General features: G+C 34.9%; 1 protein-coding gene across 6 annotated transcripts in view; it reads left to right on the forward strand.

Annotated features, from left to right (window-relative positions):
- LOC123565265 (sodium/potassium/calcium exchanger 2-like) overlaps positions 1 to 19669 on the forward strand; it is a 67759-nt gene that overhangs the window by 40357 nt on the left and 7733 nt on the right. For 4 of the 6 annotated variants that reach the window (XM_053550165.1, XM_053550164.1, XM_053550168.1 and 1 more), the window contains 5 exons: positions 3329 to 3434; positions 6494 to 6538; positions 11798 to 12162; positions 15791 to 15925; positions 18362 to 18618. In XM_053550165.1, coding sequence (XP_053406140.1) covers positions 3329 to 3434; positions 6494 to 6538; positions 11798 to 12162; positions 15791 to 15925; positions 18362 to 18618 — 908 coding nt within the window. The remainder of the gene's footprint in view (positions 1 to 3328; positions 3435 to 6493; positions 6539 to 11797; positions 12163 to 15790; positions 15926 to 18361; positions 18619 to 19669) is intronic. The other 2 variants (XM_053550167.1, XM_053550169.1) reach the window with 1 other exon arrangement.

Genomic DNA, 19669 nt, shown 5'->3' on the forward strand with positions numbered 1-19669 from the left:
AAGTTCAGTGTTTGTAACACAGTGTCTCATTACAATAATTCAGTAGGGGACTGCGCTATGCTGGAAAAGGTGAGCTTTGATGTACTAAACAAAGTCAGAAGTATGGTTTTGTTTTGGGGGCATTGGGGCAGTTCTAATGTGGAATCATGTGAGTGCCAATGTGGATTCTTGAGAATCCCCATGTGAAACTTAAGAGTTCAAAGGTGGAATCATTAGATGCTTTTATTTGGGTTTTTTTCCACTGTATTTGGACAGGGAAAGATTTTTTGTAACAGGAAGGGACAAAACTATAGAACAGTTGAAAGCTGTTTGTCTGAAGAGCGGACAATACTATAAATTATTTTGGAACAATACCAGATAATTGGTAGCACTATAAGGCAGTTAAATTTAAAGTGATCTGGTTTTTGCTATTTAAATCATTTTGTCTTGAAGATATTATGTATATGCTTTTATAATTTTAAAGTCACTGTTTGAATTTAAAAAAAAAGGAAATAGAAGTTTCATTACGTGCCTATCATTGCGGCAGTCAGTTAGGAAAACAGCATCGAACAGTTGTGTTTCACTTAATTAGTCTCCAGTTAACATTTCATTAATAATTAATACCACTGAAATTATTCATTACATTACAGAAATGTTTATCAGATTTTGATAGTAGATTTTACAAGCAGATCTTGCCAGTAGATCTTGCAAGTAGATTTTGCCAGTAGATGGTTAAACTATCAAAGAAGTTTACTGAAGCATCTGGGAGCTGTAGAAAAATACATAAATGACTGATTATAAACTTTCTAAATTTATATAAATTGAAATTACGTAACATTATTTTGATATATAGGGGAAAGACATTTTTGGTGTTTAGGAGGCATTAACATATATACCTATAATAAGGCAAAAACAATTTTTTTTCTGTCCAGGCAGTGCTTTCCTTGATAGCAGTTTTTATGTCCCTGAAGGGAGGCATGTTAGTTTCCAACTGTCCGTCCGTTCGTTCGTTAGTTCGTCACAATGTTAACTTTTTGCATGAAGGCACTTTACTCCCGAACCACTGCACCCAGGACCTTCAAACTTCACATGCTGATAGTACTTATTGAGTACATGACCCCTACTGACTTTGGGTTCACCAGGTCAAAGGTCAAGGTGCTGCAGGGGCATTTGTCACCATTAGTGACAGCTCTTGTTTATTTAATGATTTCATTCATTTGAAAAGAAGAAAACACAAAAGGCCTTTGTATAAAGAATTGTTTTCAGAAATATTGAGAAATAACTGTAATAATTATAAAGGTAATAAAAAGGAGTTTTAAAGAATAAGGGAGTCTTGCCGTTTAAACTACACAATAGAACCAAAAAAGTGTGCTAGGTACAATGATATCTGCAGGAAGGTTCAGAGTACACAATCTTTGCATACTAAAATCATTTGCAGTAAGCTTAAGTATTTCAAAATTGAAAAGTTTTGCAAAGTAAAACAAGAAATAACAAATTTCAGAAGGTTTATATAGCTTGGGACTTTGTAAAAGAACCACAGATACAGACTAGAATGTAGCCGTTAAATTGGACAAAGTATGACAGAGAAAACCCAGATCACAAGGTATTTGAGAAGCTGAAGAGTGAACTGGAGAAGTTGGAGATAGAATGCAGTGTTCAGCTGAATTATATTGAAAATCATTTTATATTGTTATTTTTAGAATTATATTCCATTTCAGCAGTGGTCTCTTGGGGCAATATTGATTTAAGAGTTAGGACCAAGTTTAAAATTGGTACTGTATGATTATCGATGCTAGGAACTGTATACCGGTAGTGAAACTTTGTTCACTCGAACTTGATTGGATTGGGTAATCGGTAGTTCGAGCCATCAAAAACTACACATAGATTTTGCTGGGACCAGATGATAAGTTCAAGCAGAGGGTGGTGTTTGAATTATCAGAGTTCAAGTGAAGGAAGTTTGACTTTATATCCATTCATGTATGATCTTGCAGCTAGCAGTGATATCATAGATTCAAAATACAAGTCAGTTACAATGATATGAAATAAGATATCAGTGGCTGTCACATGTACGTTTACTGTTAAAGGGTTTGTTCAGATTTGTAAATGACAATGAAGTTGTATTTTTATTTCATTTGCACATTGTTATAGTTGTGTTATAGTTACTTATACTAGAATAGAGGATAGACTAGTTTCTAATTTGCACTAACCCTTATTTTCACATATTTTAACTTGATTTGTAGAAGTTGTTTGCAGTTGTATAATTATATGAGCCGTGCCATGGGAAAACCAACATAGTGGCTTTGCGACCAGCATGGATCCAGACCAGCCTGCGCATCCGCGCAGTCTGGTCAGGATCCATGCTGTTCGCTAACAGTTTCTCCAATTCCAATAGGCTTTAAAAGCGAACAGCATGGAGCCTGACCAGACTGCGCGGATGCGCAGGCTGGTCTGGATCCATGCTGGTCGCAAACCCACTATGTTGATTTTCTCATGGCACAGCTCATATGTACAATATCAGTGTGATTTTAAAACACTTTTATAAATAATTTTGCAGCATGCACATTTTTTCAAAGTTGCACAAAATATTTTATTTGTTTTGTCTGCCATTAAGCTCTAAACTACTGTAACTGTGTATATATATTAGAAGCAGGTACTATGGTTTTGTGTGAAGTACACTGTATATTTATATAGCAAAATATAAATAAATTACATCAACAAATTAATTCATTTATAATAAATATGCCATGAATTCTTTATTGCACATTTCTTTGCAAAATAAGCTGTTTAATATCTTCTTCATCATTTACTTTGAACAAATTTAATGCAGCAGAAATTTAAGACTCACAATTTTGAAATTTACTTAAAAATGGTGATTTTATTTTAGTACTCTTAATTAAGGATATTCTGTCAACTAAGCAGATAGATTTATGCAGTTAAGGACTTAAACCTGTCTACTACAACTATAGTGCCATCAGTCTTTGGCTCAGTTTTTGAAAGCATCGGCACAAAACAGTAATAATAGAATGGGGAAAAGGTAGAGAATTTTGTTGAATTGTTAGGGTCTTTTGCAGTGATAATATGATTCAAGTAGCATATCTAGGTTTTAAAGTGGATTTAGCCTTCTTTGGTGCATGTTTTGGTAATGGATTAAATTATTGAGTTAAACAGGAACCAAAAAGTTTACAGGCTTATTGCATGTAATTGATTCAGTGAAATTTTATAACATTGAATAAATTTGCAATAATTATTTTTATTTAGTATTTTCATTGTGTTATATATTTATTATACCGGTATAATAGTTTCATTAAAAATATGTTAAATATTTTTTTTCTTTTTAAAAATTTTACAGAAGCCACACAGGAGTTGCAGTATACCTATTTTACATTCGGGTACCAGTCATTTTAGACATGGGGTACTTCAGTTGATGATCCACACAATAGACCCTATTGCCGAAGGTATGTATCAACAGTAGGATGAAACTTGTACTTGGCAATGTGTGTATACTGTACTTTGTATAATACCTTTCTGTTTATGCAGATGGAGTCACATTTCTGTATGTTAATATTGTGTACTCTGTGTTGTACAAGTGAATGAAATGATAATTGATTCTAACTTTGAGTGTGATTAATGTTCAGTGTTTAACTCTGACCCTGACAATATTAGGACAATGTAAATGCTCCCAACAATTTAATACTATTTAAAAGCTCTTCTGAATGTCCTGACAGTTTAATACTGTATAAATGCTCTTTACCTTATAAAGTGCTATTTAAATGCTCCTGACAGTTTAATACTGTTTAAAATTGTAATGCTCTTGACACTTAAAAGTACTATTTAAATGCCTCTGACAGTTTAATACTGTATAAATGCTCTTGACACTTAAAAGTACTATTTAAATGCTCCTGACAGTTTAATACTGTATAAATGCTTTTGACACTTAAAAGTACTATTTAAATGCCTCTGACAGTTTAATACTGTATAAATGCTCTTGACCATTTAAAGTACTATTTAAATGCTCCTGACAGTTTAATACTGTTTAAAATTTTAATGCTCTTGACACTTAAAAGTACTATTTAAATGCCTCTGACAGTTTAATACTGTATAAATGCTCTTGACACTTAAAAGTACTATTTAAATGCTGCTGACAGTTTAATACTGTATAAATGCTCTTGATACTTAAAAGTACTATTTAAATGCTCCTGACAGTTTAATACTCTATAAATGCTCTTGACACTTAAAAGTACTATTTAAATGCTCTTGACAGTTTAATACTGTATAAATGCTCTGCTCTTGACACTTAAAAGTACTATTTAAATGCCTCTGACAGTTTAATACTGTATAAATGCTCTTGACACTTAAAAGTACTATTTAAATGCTCCTGACAGTTTAATACTGCATTAGTGCTATTCACCCTTAAAAGTACTATTTAAATGCTTTTGACAGTTTAATACTGTATAAATGCTCCTGACATTTAAAGGTACTATTACAATTATTATATTGTTATATTGTATCCAAATGTTAAAACTCTGGGCACTAAATGAAGATATAATATTTATTTTAGAGCTATTGTAATGCAAGTTTGGTTAGTTTAAAGATCATGTTTTCAAAACACAGCCAAGCAGATAGTGATGCTTTTGGTCCGAGGCAGGTCTTTAAGATCTATGTCACTCAGGGTCTCACCATTTTTGGTTATGTCTTGTGTGTGGATATTGTAATTCTCTTTCTGTAAATAATGAAGAGATGTATACTTCTTATGTAAATTCATCATAGATATTTCCTCACATAACATCTATGAAAAGTCAAACTAAATACAATCTATTCTTGTATTATGTCTGCATGTTAACCTTTAGCCTGCTGGTGGCAAGTGATTCTGCCTTTGCGACCAGTGCAGGCTGATCATGATCTGCACTGTTCGCTATTCAATAAGTAAATTTTCAGTGAAAACCTCTTTGGTATTGCCCAAATTAAATGATGGACCATTTCATTTTAGAAATTTAGCAGAATAAAGGTAATGCCTGTGATATATACTGCAAACAGTAGAGCAAAAGGAGGAGGCAACCAGGATATACCTGTCTTGTCATAAAATTCAGTAAAGACCTTTTATATTAAAAAAACACATTTGTCATTCAGCTAGAGTATGATGTTCTCCAATTAGATAGGGGGCAGAACTTGAAATTTTCAGGAAATATTCCCAGTTTTTAGCTCACCTGTCACATAGTGACAATGTGAGCTTTTGTAATCACCCTTCGTCCGTTGTCCGAGTCCGTGCATGCGTCAACAATTTCTTGTCTGCACAATAGTGGTTTCATTTATGCTTTTATTTTAACCAAACTTGCATACAAACTTGTATCACCATAAGATCTTGGTTCCTTTGTTGAACTGGCCAGATCCGATTATGGGTTCCAGAGTTATGGCCCCTGAAAGGATCAAAATTAGCTATTTTGACCTTGTCTGCACAATAGCAGCTTTAATTATGATTTGATTTTTACCAAACTTGCACACAACTTTATCACCATAAGATCTTGGATCCTTTCTTGAACTAGCCAGATCCCATTATGGGTTCCAGAGTTATGGCCCCTGAAAGGGCCAGTATTAGCTATTTTGACCTTGTCTGCACAATAGCAGCTTCATTTATGATTTTATTTTAACCAGACTTGCACACGACTTGTATCACCATAAGATCATGGTTCCATTCTTGATCTGGCCAGATTCCTTTATGCGTTCCAAAGTGATGGCCCCTGAAAGGGCCAGAATTAGCTATTTTGGCTTTTGCAGCCATATAGAGACTTCATTTATGGTTTGATTTGATGCAAACTTCCAAAATATCTTCAACAACGATATTTCCTGGATTTCGTGACGAATCTTTTAGATCCAATCGAAGGTTCCAGAGTTATTTTATATCTGATTACCTCCCCTGATTTTAATAAAAATGGATTTATCTCGGTAAATATTTATAGAACCCATTTGAAATTTCATTATTGTCTTTAGTTGCACTGAGGCAATCAGGGTAGATAGCTATGGACTGATTTTATATCAAATTACCTCCCTTTGTTTGAAATTAAAATAGGTGTATCTCAGTAATCAATGAAGATACTGATTTGAAATGTCATTTGTGCCATCAGATGGACTCGGACAAACAGGGTATATAACTTTTGACTGAATTTATGACAAATTACCTCCCTTTATTTTATGTAAACAAATATATCTCAGCAGCATCTAATGAGATTGGTTTTAAACATTATTTAAGTCTTCCAGGGTAAGGAATAGTCATGTTAGTACAAAAATGCAGCATTTGAGCTTAAGATACTCAAACATGTATGGAAATTGGCCCTGACTAGGTTAGAAGGGACTGTTACAAGAAAATGTTTATCCTGATGATATTTAATGTGTATGCCTATGACATTGTGCTCTATGTCAAAACTTGATCATATCATTTTGAGCAATGGTACTCAGGTGAGCGATACAAGGCCATCATGGCCCTCTTGTTTGTATATTCATGTTCCTTAATTTTGTTCAGAACCAGAACTACAGGAACTTGCAAGAGTGTCATCTCGGAAACCAGGTGATATTCCTGACTAGGATCATATATATATCATGCTTTATGCTTATAGCTTTGCACTGTTATTTATTATGCATAGAATTGTAATAAATTGGGTTTGATATTGTCTCGAATATACAGCTAAAATAATGCATGACTTAGTATAGGTTAAAAAGGAGAAAATATCTTGACATTCCTTTCTTGATTATTTGTTATGCCCCTACCAAACGTTACAATTATAGGAGGCATATTGTAGATATTGCAGTAGACCCTTGTGGTTTCTGATTATTATCTAATGATTGCTTGGCCTTACAATGTTCCAGCGTCATAGGTTACTTGCCTGTGGTCAGTAGACGACCCATGGTTTTGGGAATAAATAGGTCAAAGGTCAAGGTCACAGTGACCTTTAAACTGAAAACAGTTTCTGCTAAGTATCTAGAGAACAAATCTGATTTTGTAAGGATATTGTCAGTCTGTCTATAAACCTTGTTCAAAAAGTGAGGACTTTTAAGAGATTTTATTCCCTTTAGTTATATATCTGTGTCCAAGGGTTGCCACCAGGACAGTAGTTCATGATAAAGAGACCAAAAAATTGTTGGTTTATCTTTCTAAATATAATGAAAATGATACAATTATTTGAACATTTTAGCAAAAGAAAGTTCATATAAATTTTCATAAAGTGTCATACGCCGCCTTAAGAAGGCGATTATTGCTATTGTCTATGAAACCTCAAAATAAAAATGAGGCAATAAATACACATAAGGATTTTTTACAATTTTTCGAATCGGTACTGGTGGACAAGTTTTTCAGAATGTGCATATTAAAAACAAGCAACATGTCTAATCAAATGCACTGATGCGTATGTTACTGGTAACCCTCAATTCCAGTGCTCCATTGAATTTCTAAGGAACCAGTAACTATAGTTAAACCATGCTTCAGAACACAGTCTGCACTACAGCAAACCATCAGTATCCAGATGAACTTCCAAGTGAAAATCCTGTTGGTCTCTTTTGGCAGTAGATACCAGTTTACCACCTCTTCAGGTTTTGGTACTGTCAGCTGGTACTGGCTTCTGGAACCCATTGTGGTTGAAGGGTCTATAGGTGTACTTCCAGGTGTTTATTAGACTTGTAGCGTTCATTTGTCCATAGTTTGTCTATCTTATTTTTAAAAAAATATTCAACTACAATCTTCTGGTAGGTGGTTTCAGTCCTCAGTACTGCCATGAGGAAAAACATTCAGTATAATGGTCTTGAGGAACCTCTCTTTCATAATCTAATAAATATAACCCCAAGAAATGAAGAAATGTTATCATTAAAGGTCAAAAACAGTAGTAATTCGGTTTGGTTTATTTGGTACTGTATATGTGTTTTTAGATAGAGGATGATCTTGTATGAGAACAAGACTTTTCTCCTTGAGGGATTTTGTCCTATGACTATGTTCTTCGTAGTTCTAAAGCCCTGTTTCTTTTGAATAAAAAAATAATTGAGTTAAATGGAGACACTACATCTATTGATCTTAAAATTGATGATGTGGCAGAGGCTTTTTATCTTGGTTGGATGCAATTACCAGTAGTCATCTGAGAGCTCTTAGAGATATACTTTTTTTAAAATTTTTTCTTAAGGTGTTTGCAGGAAAAACTAAATCAGATGTCTGTTAGTCTGAGTAGATTTACTATAAAGGTGTGCAGTATTGAGAATGGATATTGCAAATGAAATTTGCTGACAGCATTTTGTTGTATGAACAGAATCACCTTTAAAGCTGGCAATCTTATTCTTATATGATATTTAAGTAATTTAAGAGATGGATGGACAGCTTTAAAAAAAACCAAGGTAGATAACATGTACAATCTGACTAAAGTACATCTCCTATTACGCTACGCATAGGATCTGACAACGAGCTATTGATGGCCTCGTTCTGACAACCCTTCCGCTAGCCAATCAAAAGCTAACTTACAACATTCCGCAAGCTTTAAAAAGCGTTGGTTTTTTATATCAACAATTTTTATGTCGAAAGATATCAGATAGCCGGTTAGCTCAGTCGGTAGGGCACTTGCTCTGTAAGCGAGAGGTCCCGGGTTCGAGTCCTGGATTAACTGCAAATTTTTCTTACTCTTTGGCATTCGAACAAGTTGTCTGATTGGTTCAAACAAAAATAGATTTGCGAAAATAAAAATAGCAATATTGGAAATCCAAAATATACAGAAGACGAATGTGAATGGGTCGTTCTCAGATCTTCGTTTAGAAGATCAAGTACTTTAGTCAGATTGATTACATGTATTATTGAACTTTGAATATTGTCATGATAATATAATCCATCTCTTAAATTACTTATTAGTCAAAATGTGGGACAGAATCATTTCAGAAAATAATGATATTATAGTCATATATTTTATATATTCTATTATTTAAAACCTTTAAAAGAACCTTTATTACATGTACTTAATATTACATGTTTGAAATCACAATAATCGCCTCACACTTATGCAGAGTCTCCCTTTTTAAATAAGAAGAAAAAAATCAAACTGTGGCACAGCAGCCTCACATGATACTTAGTTGTACAATATGTAACCTATAGAGCAGTGCATAATAACATGAAACAGCTTTTTGAATATCTATATTTTATTACATTAAATACATAACTCAGCTTAACATACAATGTACTACTGAGGGCTAATTATGTCTTGTCTCCGTGGGGGACATATTGTTTTTGCCGTGTCCATCCATCCGTCACACTTCATTTCTGATCAGTAACTGGAGAACCATTTGACTGAAAACCTTCAAACTTCATAGGGTGGTAGGGCTTATGGACTAGACGACCCCTAATGTTTTTGGGGTCACTTTATTATAGGTCAAGGTTACACAGGCCTGAACATGGAAAACCATTTCTGATCAATAACTTTAGAACCACATGACCCAGAAGGTTGAAACTTCATATGGTGATTGGGCATGCAGAGTAGATAACCCCTATTGATTTTCGGATCACTTGAACAAAGGTCAAGGTCCCAGGGGCCAGAGCATAAAAAACCATTTCTGATCAATAACTTGAGAACCACTTGACCCAGAAGGTTGAAACTTTGTAGGATGATTTGACATGCAGAGTAGATGACCCCTATTGATTTTGGATTGCTCTATTAAAGGTCAAGGTCACAGGGGCCAGAACATGGAAAACCATTTCCTGTCAATAACTTGAGAGCCATTTGACCAAGATCCTTCAAACTTCATAGGGTGATAGGACTTACAGAGTAGATGACCCCTATAGTTTTGGGGTCACTCCATCAAAGGTCAAGATCACAGGGGCCATCAGTCTGTCACACTTCATTTTTGATCAATAACTGGAGAACCATTTTACCCAGAACCTTCAAACTTCATAGGATGATAACAGAGTAGATGACCCCTATTGTTTTGGCTTTTTTTGGTCACTCAAACAAAGCTCAAAGTCACAGGTGCCTGTACATGGAAAATACTTTCAGATCAATAACTTGAGAACAACTTGGCCCAGAATGTTGAAACTTCATAGGATGGTTGGATTTGCAGAGTAGATGACCTCTTATTGCTTTTGGGTCACTGGATCAAAGATTAAGGTCACACTGGCCAGAACATAGAAAACAGTTTCCAATCAATAACTTGAGAACCACAAGACCCAGACTGATGAAACTTCATGGGATGATTGGAATTGCTGAGAAGATGATCCCTGTTGCAGCCAACCATTAGTGTCTCTTTGACTTTCCCTCTTGTCCCCTATTGACTTTTTGCCTATTACTACTATGCTTTGGGGGAGACATTCACATTTCTACAAAAGCATCTTCTAGTTGGTTGAATGTATTCCCTCTCCAGTCGATGTCCACAGAGGCGTTGGAGAGTACTTCGTTGAAGTTGAAGTATTCAGTTATCCTTAATATTTCTTTCATAATTATGAGCAAGACATCCAGCTACCCTTCCAGCAAAGGGTTAGTTCTACCCAGATTCTGCCTGGCCTTTCAACCATTTATACCATATTGTCACCTAGTAGTGCAAAAAAAAAACTGGTCAACTGTTTCTTAATGCCAATGCAGATTAGCACTTCTTGTGCAAAGCTCAAAAGTCTGAATACAAAAAGACATACTCTTAGCATAAAAAGTATCTATGTAGCTGACTATTGTGAAATCATTCATTTTGGTGGGGATTTTTTTTTATTCCATGGTTATGTCAAACCATGAAATAAATCCAAGCGTGCAAGTAAAATTCTTAAAAATTTTATTTTCAAAATTCTAATTACATGGATTGGTATACTGCTATGAAATAGCCATTTTTTGCCAATATTACAACAAAATTCCAAGCACATGAAATAAAATGTTTCCACAGTATTCAAGAGTACCAGGTTATATCTTTTAAAGTCATTTTGCTAATAAAATAGCTTACTCATTAAGCTTAGCTAAATGAGGCAGCAGGTATTACCTTCACTAATTGAGTTCAACTTTATTGAATGGACAGTGTCTTTATACCACAGGTGTTTGAAGCTCAATCAATAAAAATGTAAATGCAGGTTAGATCTCTTGTTATAGTAAGTGGATGGGATATGATAATGCACATACATTTATTGATAGATCTTCTGTACTTTTACTTAAGGCAGTTCTGCACATTCAGAACAATTTTTTTTTACAATGTAGCATCTGATTAAACCTTGATTTTTCAAAACTTCAAAATATTCTTAGAAAATTTGGCAAATAAAAGAAAAAGGGTCATGTGCTTGATTTTTTGCTAGACGGATTAAAACAATTTGACATAATGCATGTTTTCATAATGGGAGTCTACGGGAAAATTACAATGTTGAGAGTATTTTAGTGAACAGAAAGTTTTCTACTATGTAGTTTTTAACGAAACTTCTCACAGTTGTAAATAAACATTATGATCTATAATACGGTGAATAAAAATGGGTACCGGTAGGTCTGTGTGCTTGGTACGCCTCACAGCTTTGAGGGTTATGTTGAATCACATCTTGTGTCCACTTCAGTCTTGACTGGCTATACAGCTAAACACTCCATCAGTTACATTAGAACTTAGGTTTCAGGCCTGTTGAATATTGTAAATACAATTAACAATTTTATGTAGAATAATTTAAATTCCTTTTTTTGTGACTCTTGCTTAGATAATTTCTGTGATTCAAAAATTGAAAAACCTATAGCAGACATATTGTGGTAAAATTGAAGTGCTTTTATCCAACAGGAAGTGGACATTATGTTTTAGTATTTTAGAATGCATCTCTCTGATTGGTGAATTCAAGATGATAAATTCATTGTTTCAGATCATATCCAGGACAAAGCAATGAAGCTGCATGCAGTAGCCCATGTAGATAAGACAAATGGAGAATCACAAGAATCTCTTGCAAACGGGGAAGTCCATAATGGAGGTTTCCATAGCAGTCCTGATAAAAACAGTAACCAAAAACAAATGCAAGTGACTGCTATCTCAAATGGACATACAGGTTCTGCCAATCAGACAGAATTTTCAACAAGAGTAGTTTCCCCTGCTAAGTCTACAAGCTCTCCTATTGAGGAGGAAAGAATACAAATGCAAAGCTCATCAACTCGCTTCAGCAATAACACGGAAACAACAAATGTTGATTCTCCAAAATCTTCATCAGATCCAGAGGGTGCAAAAAGTCCAGAGGTATTTTCCCAAATATCTTTCTTTTGTTTGTCTTTATTGAATGTTCATCCAAAAACTTTGACATAAGTGATGTATTATTCTTTTTTTTTTTTTTTTGGTTGGTTTAACGTCGCACCGACACAGGATAGGTCATATAGCGACTTTCCAGCTTTAATGGTGGAGGAAGACCCCAGGTGCCCCTCCGTGCATTATTTCATCACGAGCGGGCACCTGGGTAGAACCACCGACCTTCCGTAAGCCAGCTGGATGGCTTCCTCACATGAAGAATTCAACGCCCCGAGTGAGGCTCGAACCCACATCGATGAGGGGCAAGTGATTTAAAGTCAGCGACCTTAACCACTCGGCCACAGAGGCCCCTTATTATTCTTATAAACCTTTTTCCAGTAAACAGTAACTATTGTGACTTTCATACTGCCGTTATACAGTTAACCTTTGCAAAGCTGAAATTTTGTATTCTTGCCATTTCTGAAGGGGATGAACAACACCTTGGCAGATCCTTTTTAAAAATAACCATAAACTACAGAGAAAATAAGTTATATATAGGGAAAACCAACTACAAGTTTACTACCAAAATGTGGTCATCTTAATTAAACTACCTGTGATATGTTGCAGAAACCTTGTGCTGTTTCAGCTGTTTCCAATAGTTCTAACTTGTGTTCAGTACAGCTTTCATGAAGAATTGTTAAAATTAGTGAAAAGTGACAAAAAAATGGATAATGTAAAATCCACATTGAAATGTTGATATTGCTTATACCATAGTTCAAATGCATTGAGTATTTCTGAGGCAGAATGTCCATTAAATTTTCATTTAAAAAATGTTGTTACTATAAGTTAATGTCTTCTTTAATAAACTGTATTCTTTAAAACCTATTGTAAGGATTAAATGTTTACTTATATCAAATTTCTGTAAAGGAGAGAAATATTGTGAGAAAAATGGATTATATGTTACAAATTAGTACAAAGGTAGGTCTAGTCAATTTGAAATGCTTTTATTTATCACAACTTAGCAAACAGAATCTACTTGAAATGTTCATGTTTCAAATTATGGGTATATTTAGGTATATTTAATGACACAACATTTTGTTAGCCACCAATATTGATATTTAGTTGCAAATGACCTGGATATTTGATTCTAGGAGTAGGTCATTGTAACATTGGCTCTACCTGTAGGAACCAATTAACCCTTACCCTGCTAAATTTCTGTGTTGAACTTGTCCATCTTTCAATTTGGACAGTACCATTTTCTGCAAAAAGGGGAGCAAAAAGATACTGACTGAATGGCAAACAGTGTAGATCATGATCAGATTGCACAGATGTGCAGGCTGATCATGATCTACACTGGTCACAAAGGCAGAATCAATTATGTCCAGCATAAGGGTTAAATATTGATATTTCTGCTGAGGTTTTTTAATAAAAATCCACACAAAATGTATGCATAATATTCAGGGGTTAGATTTTATTTTGCCCAGTTGATTGTAGTTCTTTGACCATTATTAAATTTAATACATTAAACACTTATTGTATGATGTTGAGGTAACTATCCAAGTTCATGGAGCAGGACCAGATTAGGATTTCTACCCATATCACCATACAATAAGTGTTTTATTCCATGACTACACTGAAACTAAAAATGTCATCTGGTTAGTGTCTAGGAAAAATTCATAGGAAAAAATATTGCAGTTGAATCCCATTAGGCAAGAGATTCTTTGTAGTTCCCTTCATAAAAAATTCAGAAGCACTGGTCTGTACAGAATGGTGAATTTTATTGCTACACTGTACTATAAATATGTATGTAACACTGGAGAAGATTGCACTAAGTTTTTAGCTCACCAGAGCACAAAGTGCTCATGGTGAGCTGTTGTGACCGGTCATTGTCCGGCATCCATCGTCATGCAGTGTGCGTCACCCGTCAACATTTGCCTTGTTAACACTCTATAGGCCACATGTGTGACCCAATCTTTATGAAACTTGGTTAGAATGTTGGACTTGATGATTTCTAGGTCAAGTTCGAAACTGGGTCATGTGGGGTCAGAATAGATCACAAGGCCAGATCAAAGGAAAATCTTGTTAACACTCTAGAGACCACAGTTTAAGTTTGAAACTCATGAGAATTGGTCAGAATGTTTGTCTTGATGACCTCTAGGTCAAATTTGAATCTGGGTCATGTGGGTCAAAAACTAGGTCACCCGGTCAAATCAAAGGAATCGCTTGTTAACACTTTAGAAGCCACATTTATGACCCTATCTTCATGAAACTTGGTCAGAATGTTTGTCTTAATGATCTCTAGGTCAAGTTTGAAACTGGGTCATGTAGGATCAAAAACTAGGTCACTAGGCCAGATCAAAGGAAAATCTTGTTAACACTCTAGAGTCCACAGTTTAAGTTTGAAACTCATGAGAATTGGTCAGAATGTTTGTCTTGATGACCTCAAGGTCAGATTCGAATCTGGGTCATGTGGGTCAAAAACTAGGTCACCTGGTCAAATAAAAGGAAATGCTTGTTAACACTCTAGAGGCCACATTTATGACCCTATCTTCATGAAACTTGGTCAGAATTATTGTCTTAATGATCTCTAGGTCAGGTTTGAAACTGGTTCATTTGGGGTCAAAAACTAGGTCACTAAGCCAGATCAAACGAAAATCTTGTTAACACTCTAGAGTCCACAGTTTAAGTTTGAAACTCATGAGAATTGGTCAGAATGTTTGCCTTGATGACTTCTAGGTCAGATTTGAATCTGGGTCATGTAGGGTCAAAAACTAGGTCACCCGGTCAAATCAAAGGAAAAGCTTGTTAACACTCTAGTCTAGAGGCCACATTTATGACCCTATCTTCCTGAAACTTGGTCAGAATGTTGATTTTGATGATCTCTAGGTCAAGTTCGAAACACGGTCATGTAGGGTGAAAAACTAGGTCACTAGGCCAGATCAAAGGAAAATCTTGTTAACACTCTAGAAACCACATTTTAAGTTTGAAACTCAAGAGAATTGGTCAGAATGTTTTGCTGGATGACCTCTAGGTCAGATTTGAATCTGGGTCATGTGGGATCAAAAACTAGGTCATTCAATCATATCAAAGGAAAAGCTTGTTAACACTCTAGAGGTCACATTTATGACCCTATCTTCATGAGACTTGGTCAGAATGTTTGTCTTGGTGACCTTTAGATCAAGTTTGTTTTTTGATCATGTGGGATCAAAAACTAGGTCATGTGCTCAAATCACATGAAAAGCTTGTTAACACTCTTGATGCCAGATTTATGATCCTATCTTCATGAAACCTGGTCAGAACTTGGTCAGAATGTTTGTCTTTATGATCTCTAGGTCAGTTTTGAAATTGGGTCATGTGGGGTCAAAAACTAGGTCAGTAGGCCAGATCAAATCTGGTGAGTGATATAAGGCCATCATGGCCCTCTTGTTCTTTAACAGTTATTGCCCTTTTCTCCTTAAACCAAAGTATGGATGATTTTAAATTAAGTTATTTACACTCTGTTCTGCTCCAGTCTAAGTATGATTTTAAAGTTTTGAAATTTCACACAAAAAAAACCCTCCCTACACAGAAACTAGAAGAGGTGAAGTGTAATGTTCATGTATAAGTTCTCTTGTAACATACTTGTATTTTCATTTCACATCAGAATGAGATGCCTGATGATGGAGATGAGCCGTTGGATCTATCGTGGCCATCAGAGTGGCGCAAGAGAATTACCTACGTTCTTCTAGCTCCACTTATATTTCCTATGTGGCTGACATTACCGGACACACGTAGAGAGGTAAGAAGTCGAGACATTAAAAGGGGCAAGCCTAAAGATTTATGTCAAATTTAATGAAATTTGGAGAGATCTTGTGCTTAATTATCACCTCTGTACAAAAAATTGTTGAGTTTCCTATTAACTTTTAGCCTGCTAAATTTCTTAAATGGACTGGACCATCATTCAGTTTGGGCAGTACCACTTATTATTCAAAGAATTGTTCACTGAAAATTTACTGACGAATAGCAAGCAGTGCAGACCATGATCAGCTGGCACGGACATCTACATTGGTCGCCAAAGGCAGAATCACTTGCTGCCAGCAGGCTAAAGTAGATATCAGTGCAGTATTCATTTTTTGCGCTGACTGGACAAATTTTGTTAATAAATAATGTCAAAGTGGTTCCATGACTTTTTAGCAGTGTTTGTTTATAAAGAACACAATCTCTAGAATTTCTACAATCTGTTAGTAACTAGTAAGTTTATGTAAAAGAGAGAAAATTTAGCTCTGTTTTATATTATATGTAACAAATATCAAGGTTTGATTCATTTATTTGAATAGACTGTACCATTGTTTTGTTTTTTTAATGGATAAATTGATATTGAGTAGCACATCTCGAGGAAGATATGTTCAACTGTAATCTGTAACAGGAAACACTGTACAAAATATTTTATCAGAGACACAGGTCAAAGCTACAGTAATATTTTTTTCAAAGGGTATTTACCTTTCAATGTGAATTTTAAAATTCTAAAGTGTATGTGCAGATTTTGTTGTTAATTCTAAGGGTAATCTTGTTTATATTATAACCAAAAACATTCAGACACAGTTACCTGCATACGGTTGCAACATCTCAGCAAGACGTCTGTTGCCGGATAAAGCCAAGTACCTACTTTGAAGATGAAGTTGAATAGTTTTTAAAAGAAATGAATATAATTTTTGATAAATGTTAAGATGCCTTTAAATAGGATTTATATTCTACCGTATAAATACATACACATATTGCATTTTGAATTTATTTGCAACTGCTATAAACTAATGTACCTAATATCGGTTCAGTTGACACACCTTTAAGTTTTACATACTGTAAAAGCAGAAATTTTCGCAATGGCTTAATTTTTGCTATATTCGCGAGGTCCTACATCTTGCGAAAATTAATCCTCGCGTAAATATTTACCATTAGTAAAATTCAAATTCAAGTTTGATATCATTTTTACAATATGGCGAATATTAAACCTCGTGAAAATACTCAAAATTTCAAGTTTGCAAAATTTTGACCCAGCGAAAATATGTGCTTTTACAGTACACGGCTTATCTGCAGCTTTGTTTTATTGACGATATTGTAAGATGTACTGGAGGATAACAGTTGTTACTAATTTTTATATTGCTAATTCAATTAAATTTTGATGGCAGTAATAAAACATAATGAAATTCTGCTATTAATCTGTATCAAGTGGCTGAATTGAAGATATTTTAACAGCTTTCAAGCTAATGTTAATCAATAACTGCAAGAAATCTTCTAAGCTTGGTCACACAACTGAATAAATTTCTTTTGACAAGAATATAGCAGAGATGTGCTTGTTGTATCTCATAAAAGTTTAATATGAAGTTTATCTATACTAAAGGAACTAGCACATGAACTGCTTGATGGATAGGTTGTGAAACACTATTTTTATTGTGTGCTGTAAGCAGAGAAAATTAAGTTTTGCATTGTTTGTCCGTCTGTCCAGAACACCTTATCTAAGACAGATTAGATTTTTTTCAATAAAACAGCAGAAATGTTTACCTATATTATATTGCTTCTACATTTTCCTTCCGCTGGAGGTCATACCTTAAACATGGCTTTAAAGATTTTAATACAACATGGTAGAAATGTAAACTACCGTTGGGAAATGTAGCCTTGCAAGCAGATTACCAAAAGACTACAAGATATATGGCTTTTAGTACTTACACAGTGACCAAGCTTGGATCAGTGAATAAATAGAAAAAATGGTTTTTGCGCTATAAGTTCTGTAGAGACCAAAGATTTTGGTTGCATTGTTGCATTTCAAATTGTTTAGGTCAAGGTCATTATACAAAATAGAGAAAATTGTTTTTTCCTCAAGTTAGTTAAGAATGTGAAATTGGTAAATATAGACAGCTGTCATTGAGACCAAGGTAACTGCATTCTGGGTTGCTTACCCATGACCCCTGGATTGAGCGGCCAAGACCATAACCACTAGACCACTACTCCCCTGAGTTGCTTTTTGGTGAAGGTCTACATCAGTTTTACATGAAAAACTATGTTTAGTTAATTACATCAGTTAGAGATTAGAGGTAATTATACAGGGCTGGTGTGCCGTAAGGCAGTATTGGCATTATAAGGGAGGTATTGGCCATAGGGCTTTAACCTGTTGATTATATGAGATGTTAAATAAAACTTACTTTTACCTGCTTAACTTTGTTCTGTTACTATGTTCTAGGAGAAGAAGAAGTGGTATCCAGTGACCTTCTTTGGAAGTATTGTATGGATATTTATTTTCTCATACCTTATGGTGTGGTGGGCAAACCAAACAGGGGAAACTATTGGGATCCCTAATGAAGTGATGGGGCTCACCATCCTTGCGGCAGGTACCAGCATACCAGATCTCATCACCAGTGTAATCGTCGCTAAGAAAGGATTTGGTGACATGGCAGTCTCTAGCTCAGTTGGAAGTAATATATTTGATATCACAGTTGGGTAAGTATTTTTCACAAGTATACACTTATCCCTACCTGGCTTCTGCATATACTTTGTGTGACTTTTTATGCCCCTGCCATAGACTGGACAATATTTCTGCGATTAGTTAATTGTTTGTTGTTTTTTTTGTCAGCAGCGGTGGATATGTTTCACTGCTCTGCAGATACACTTAACTGATTTCACTGTGTTTGTTTCTTGCGTGTCTCAACATAACAAATATAGAGAATATAAGGAAGAATAGTTATCATAACAAGATTGTGTTTCTGGTGCAATACGTCAGAGTTCAGGGTCACAGTGGTCTAACTCATATCATTTTTCTTGTGTTGTCTATATTCTTTGTATGCATAGGATATTCGGAGAACTTGGTAATAAATTCTCTTTAACGGAACAATGTGTCGCATTTAAAGAACAAATATTTCAGTCTGTGTTTTCTTATCCTGTCCTCAGTCATTAAAACATAACAACAGCAATTTCGGTCTTACGGTTCTATCTAAAAATTGTCTTGTGAAGGTGCCATTACTCAAAGAACACATACGTCTGTATGGTGCTACATAACAACAACAGAACTGGTGACAGATACAAAACTATAGCTTATTGAGTGAAAATAAGTACAAAGTATCACTTTAGCTGAATATTTGCATTAACAGTTTTCAGATAAGATGATTCTCAGTTTATGGGTCAAGGCTGCATATATGTGACAACTATTCTTCCTTATATAAGACAAAATAGAAGAAAGGTGTAATGGATCAGTCATGATCTCTCAACAATGTTACATGTAGATGACACAAGTCACAACTGCATCTCCTTGTAAGATACCAGCCTGGGTCTGAAGTTTTGAGAGCATTGAAACCAGTCTGAGAATACAACCCTGCCATTGGTCAATTTCATAAGTGTGCTCAGAAACAACCAATCAGAAGCTGGAGTTTTGAGACTGGTCTTCAAACTAAACTTGATAACTTTGAACCCATGCTGATGGAAGAAAACTCAGTTAAGCATAAAGCTTTCTTAACAAGCCTGCTAAATTAAGTTCATGTAAATATAAATTGCAGTT

Source organism: Mercenaria mercenaria, chromosome 8 (assembly GCF_021730395.1).
Source record: "Mercenaria mercenaria strain notata chromosome 8, MADL_Memer_1, whole genome shotgun sequence".
NCBI classification, from domain to species: domain Eukaryota; kingdom Metazoa; phylum Mollusca; class Bivalvia; order Venerida; family Veneridae; genus Mercenaria; species Mercenaria mercenaria.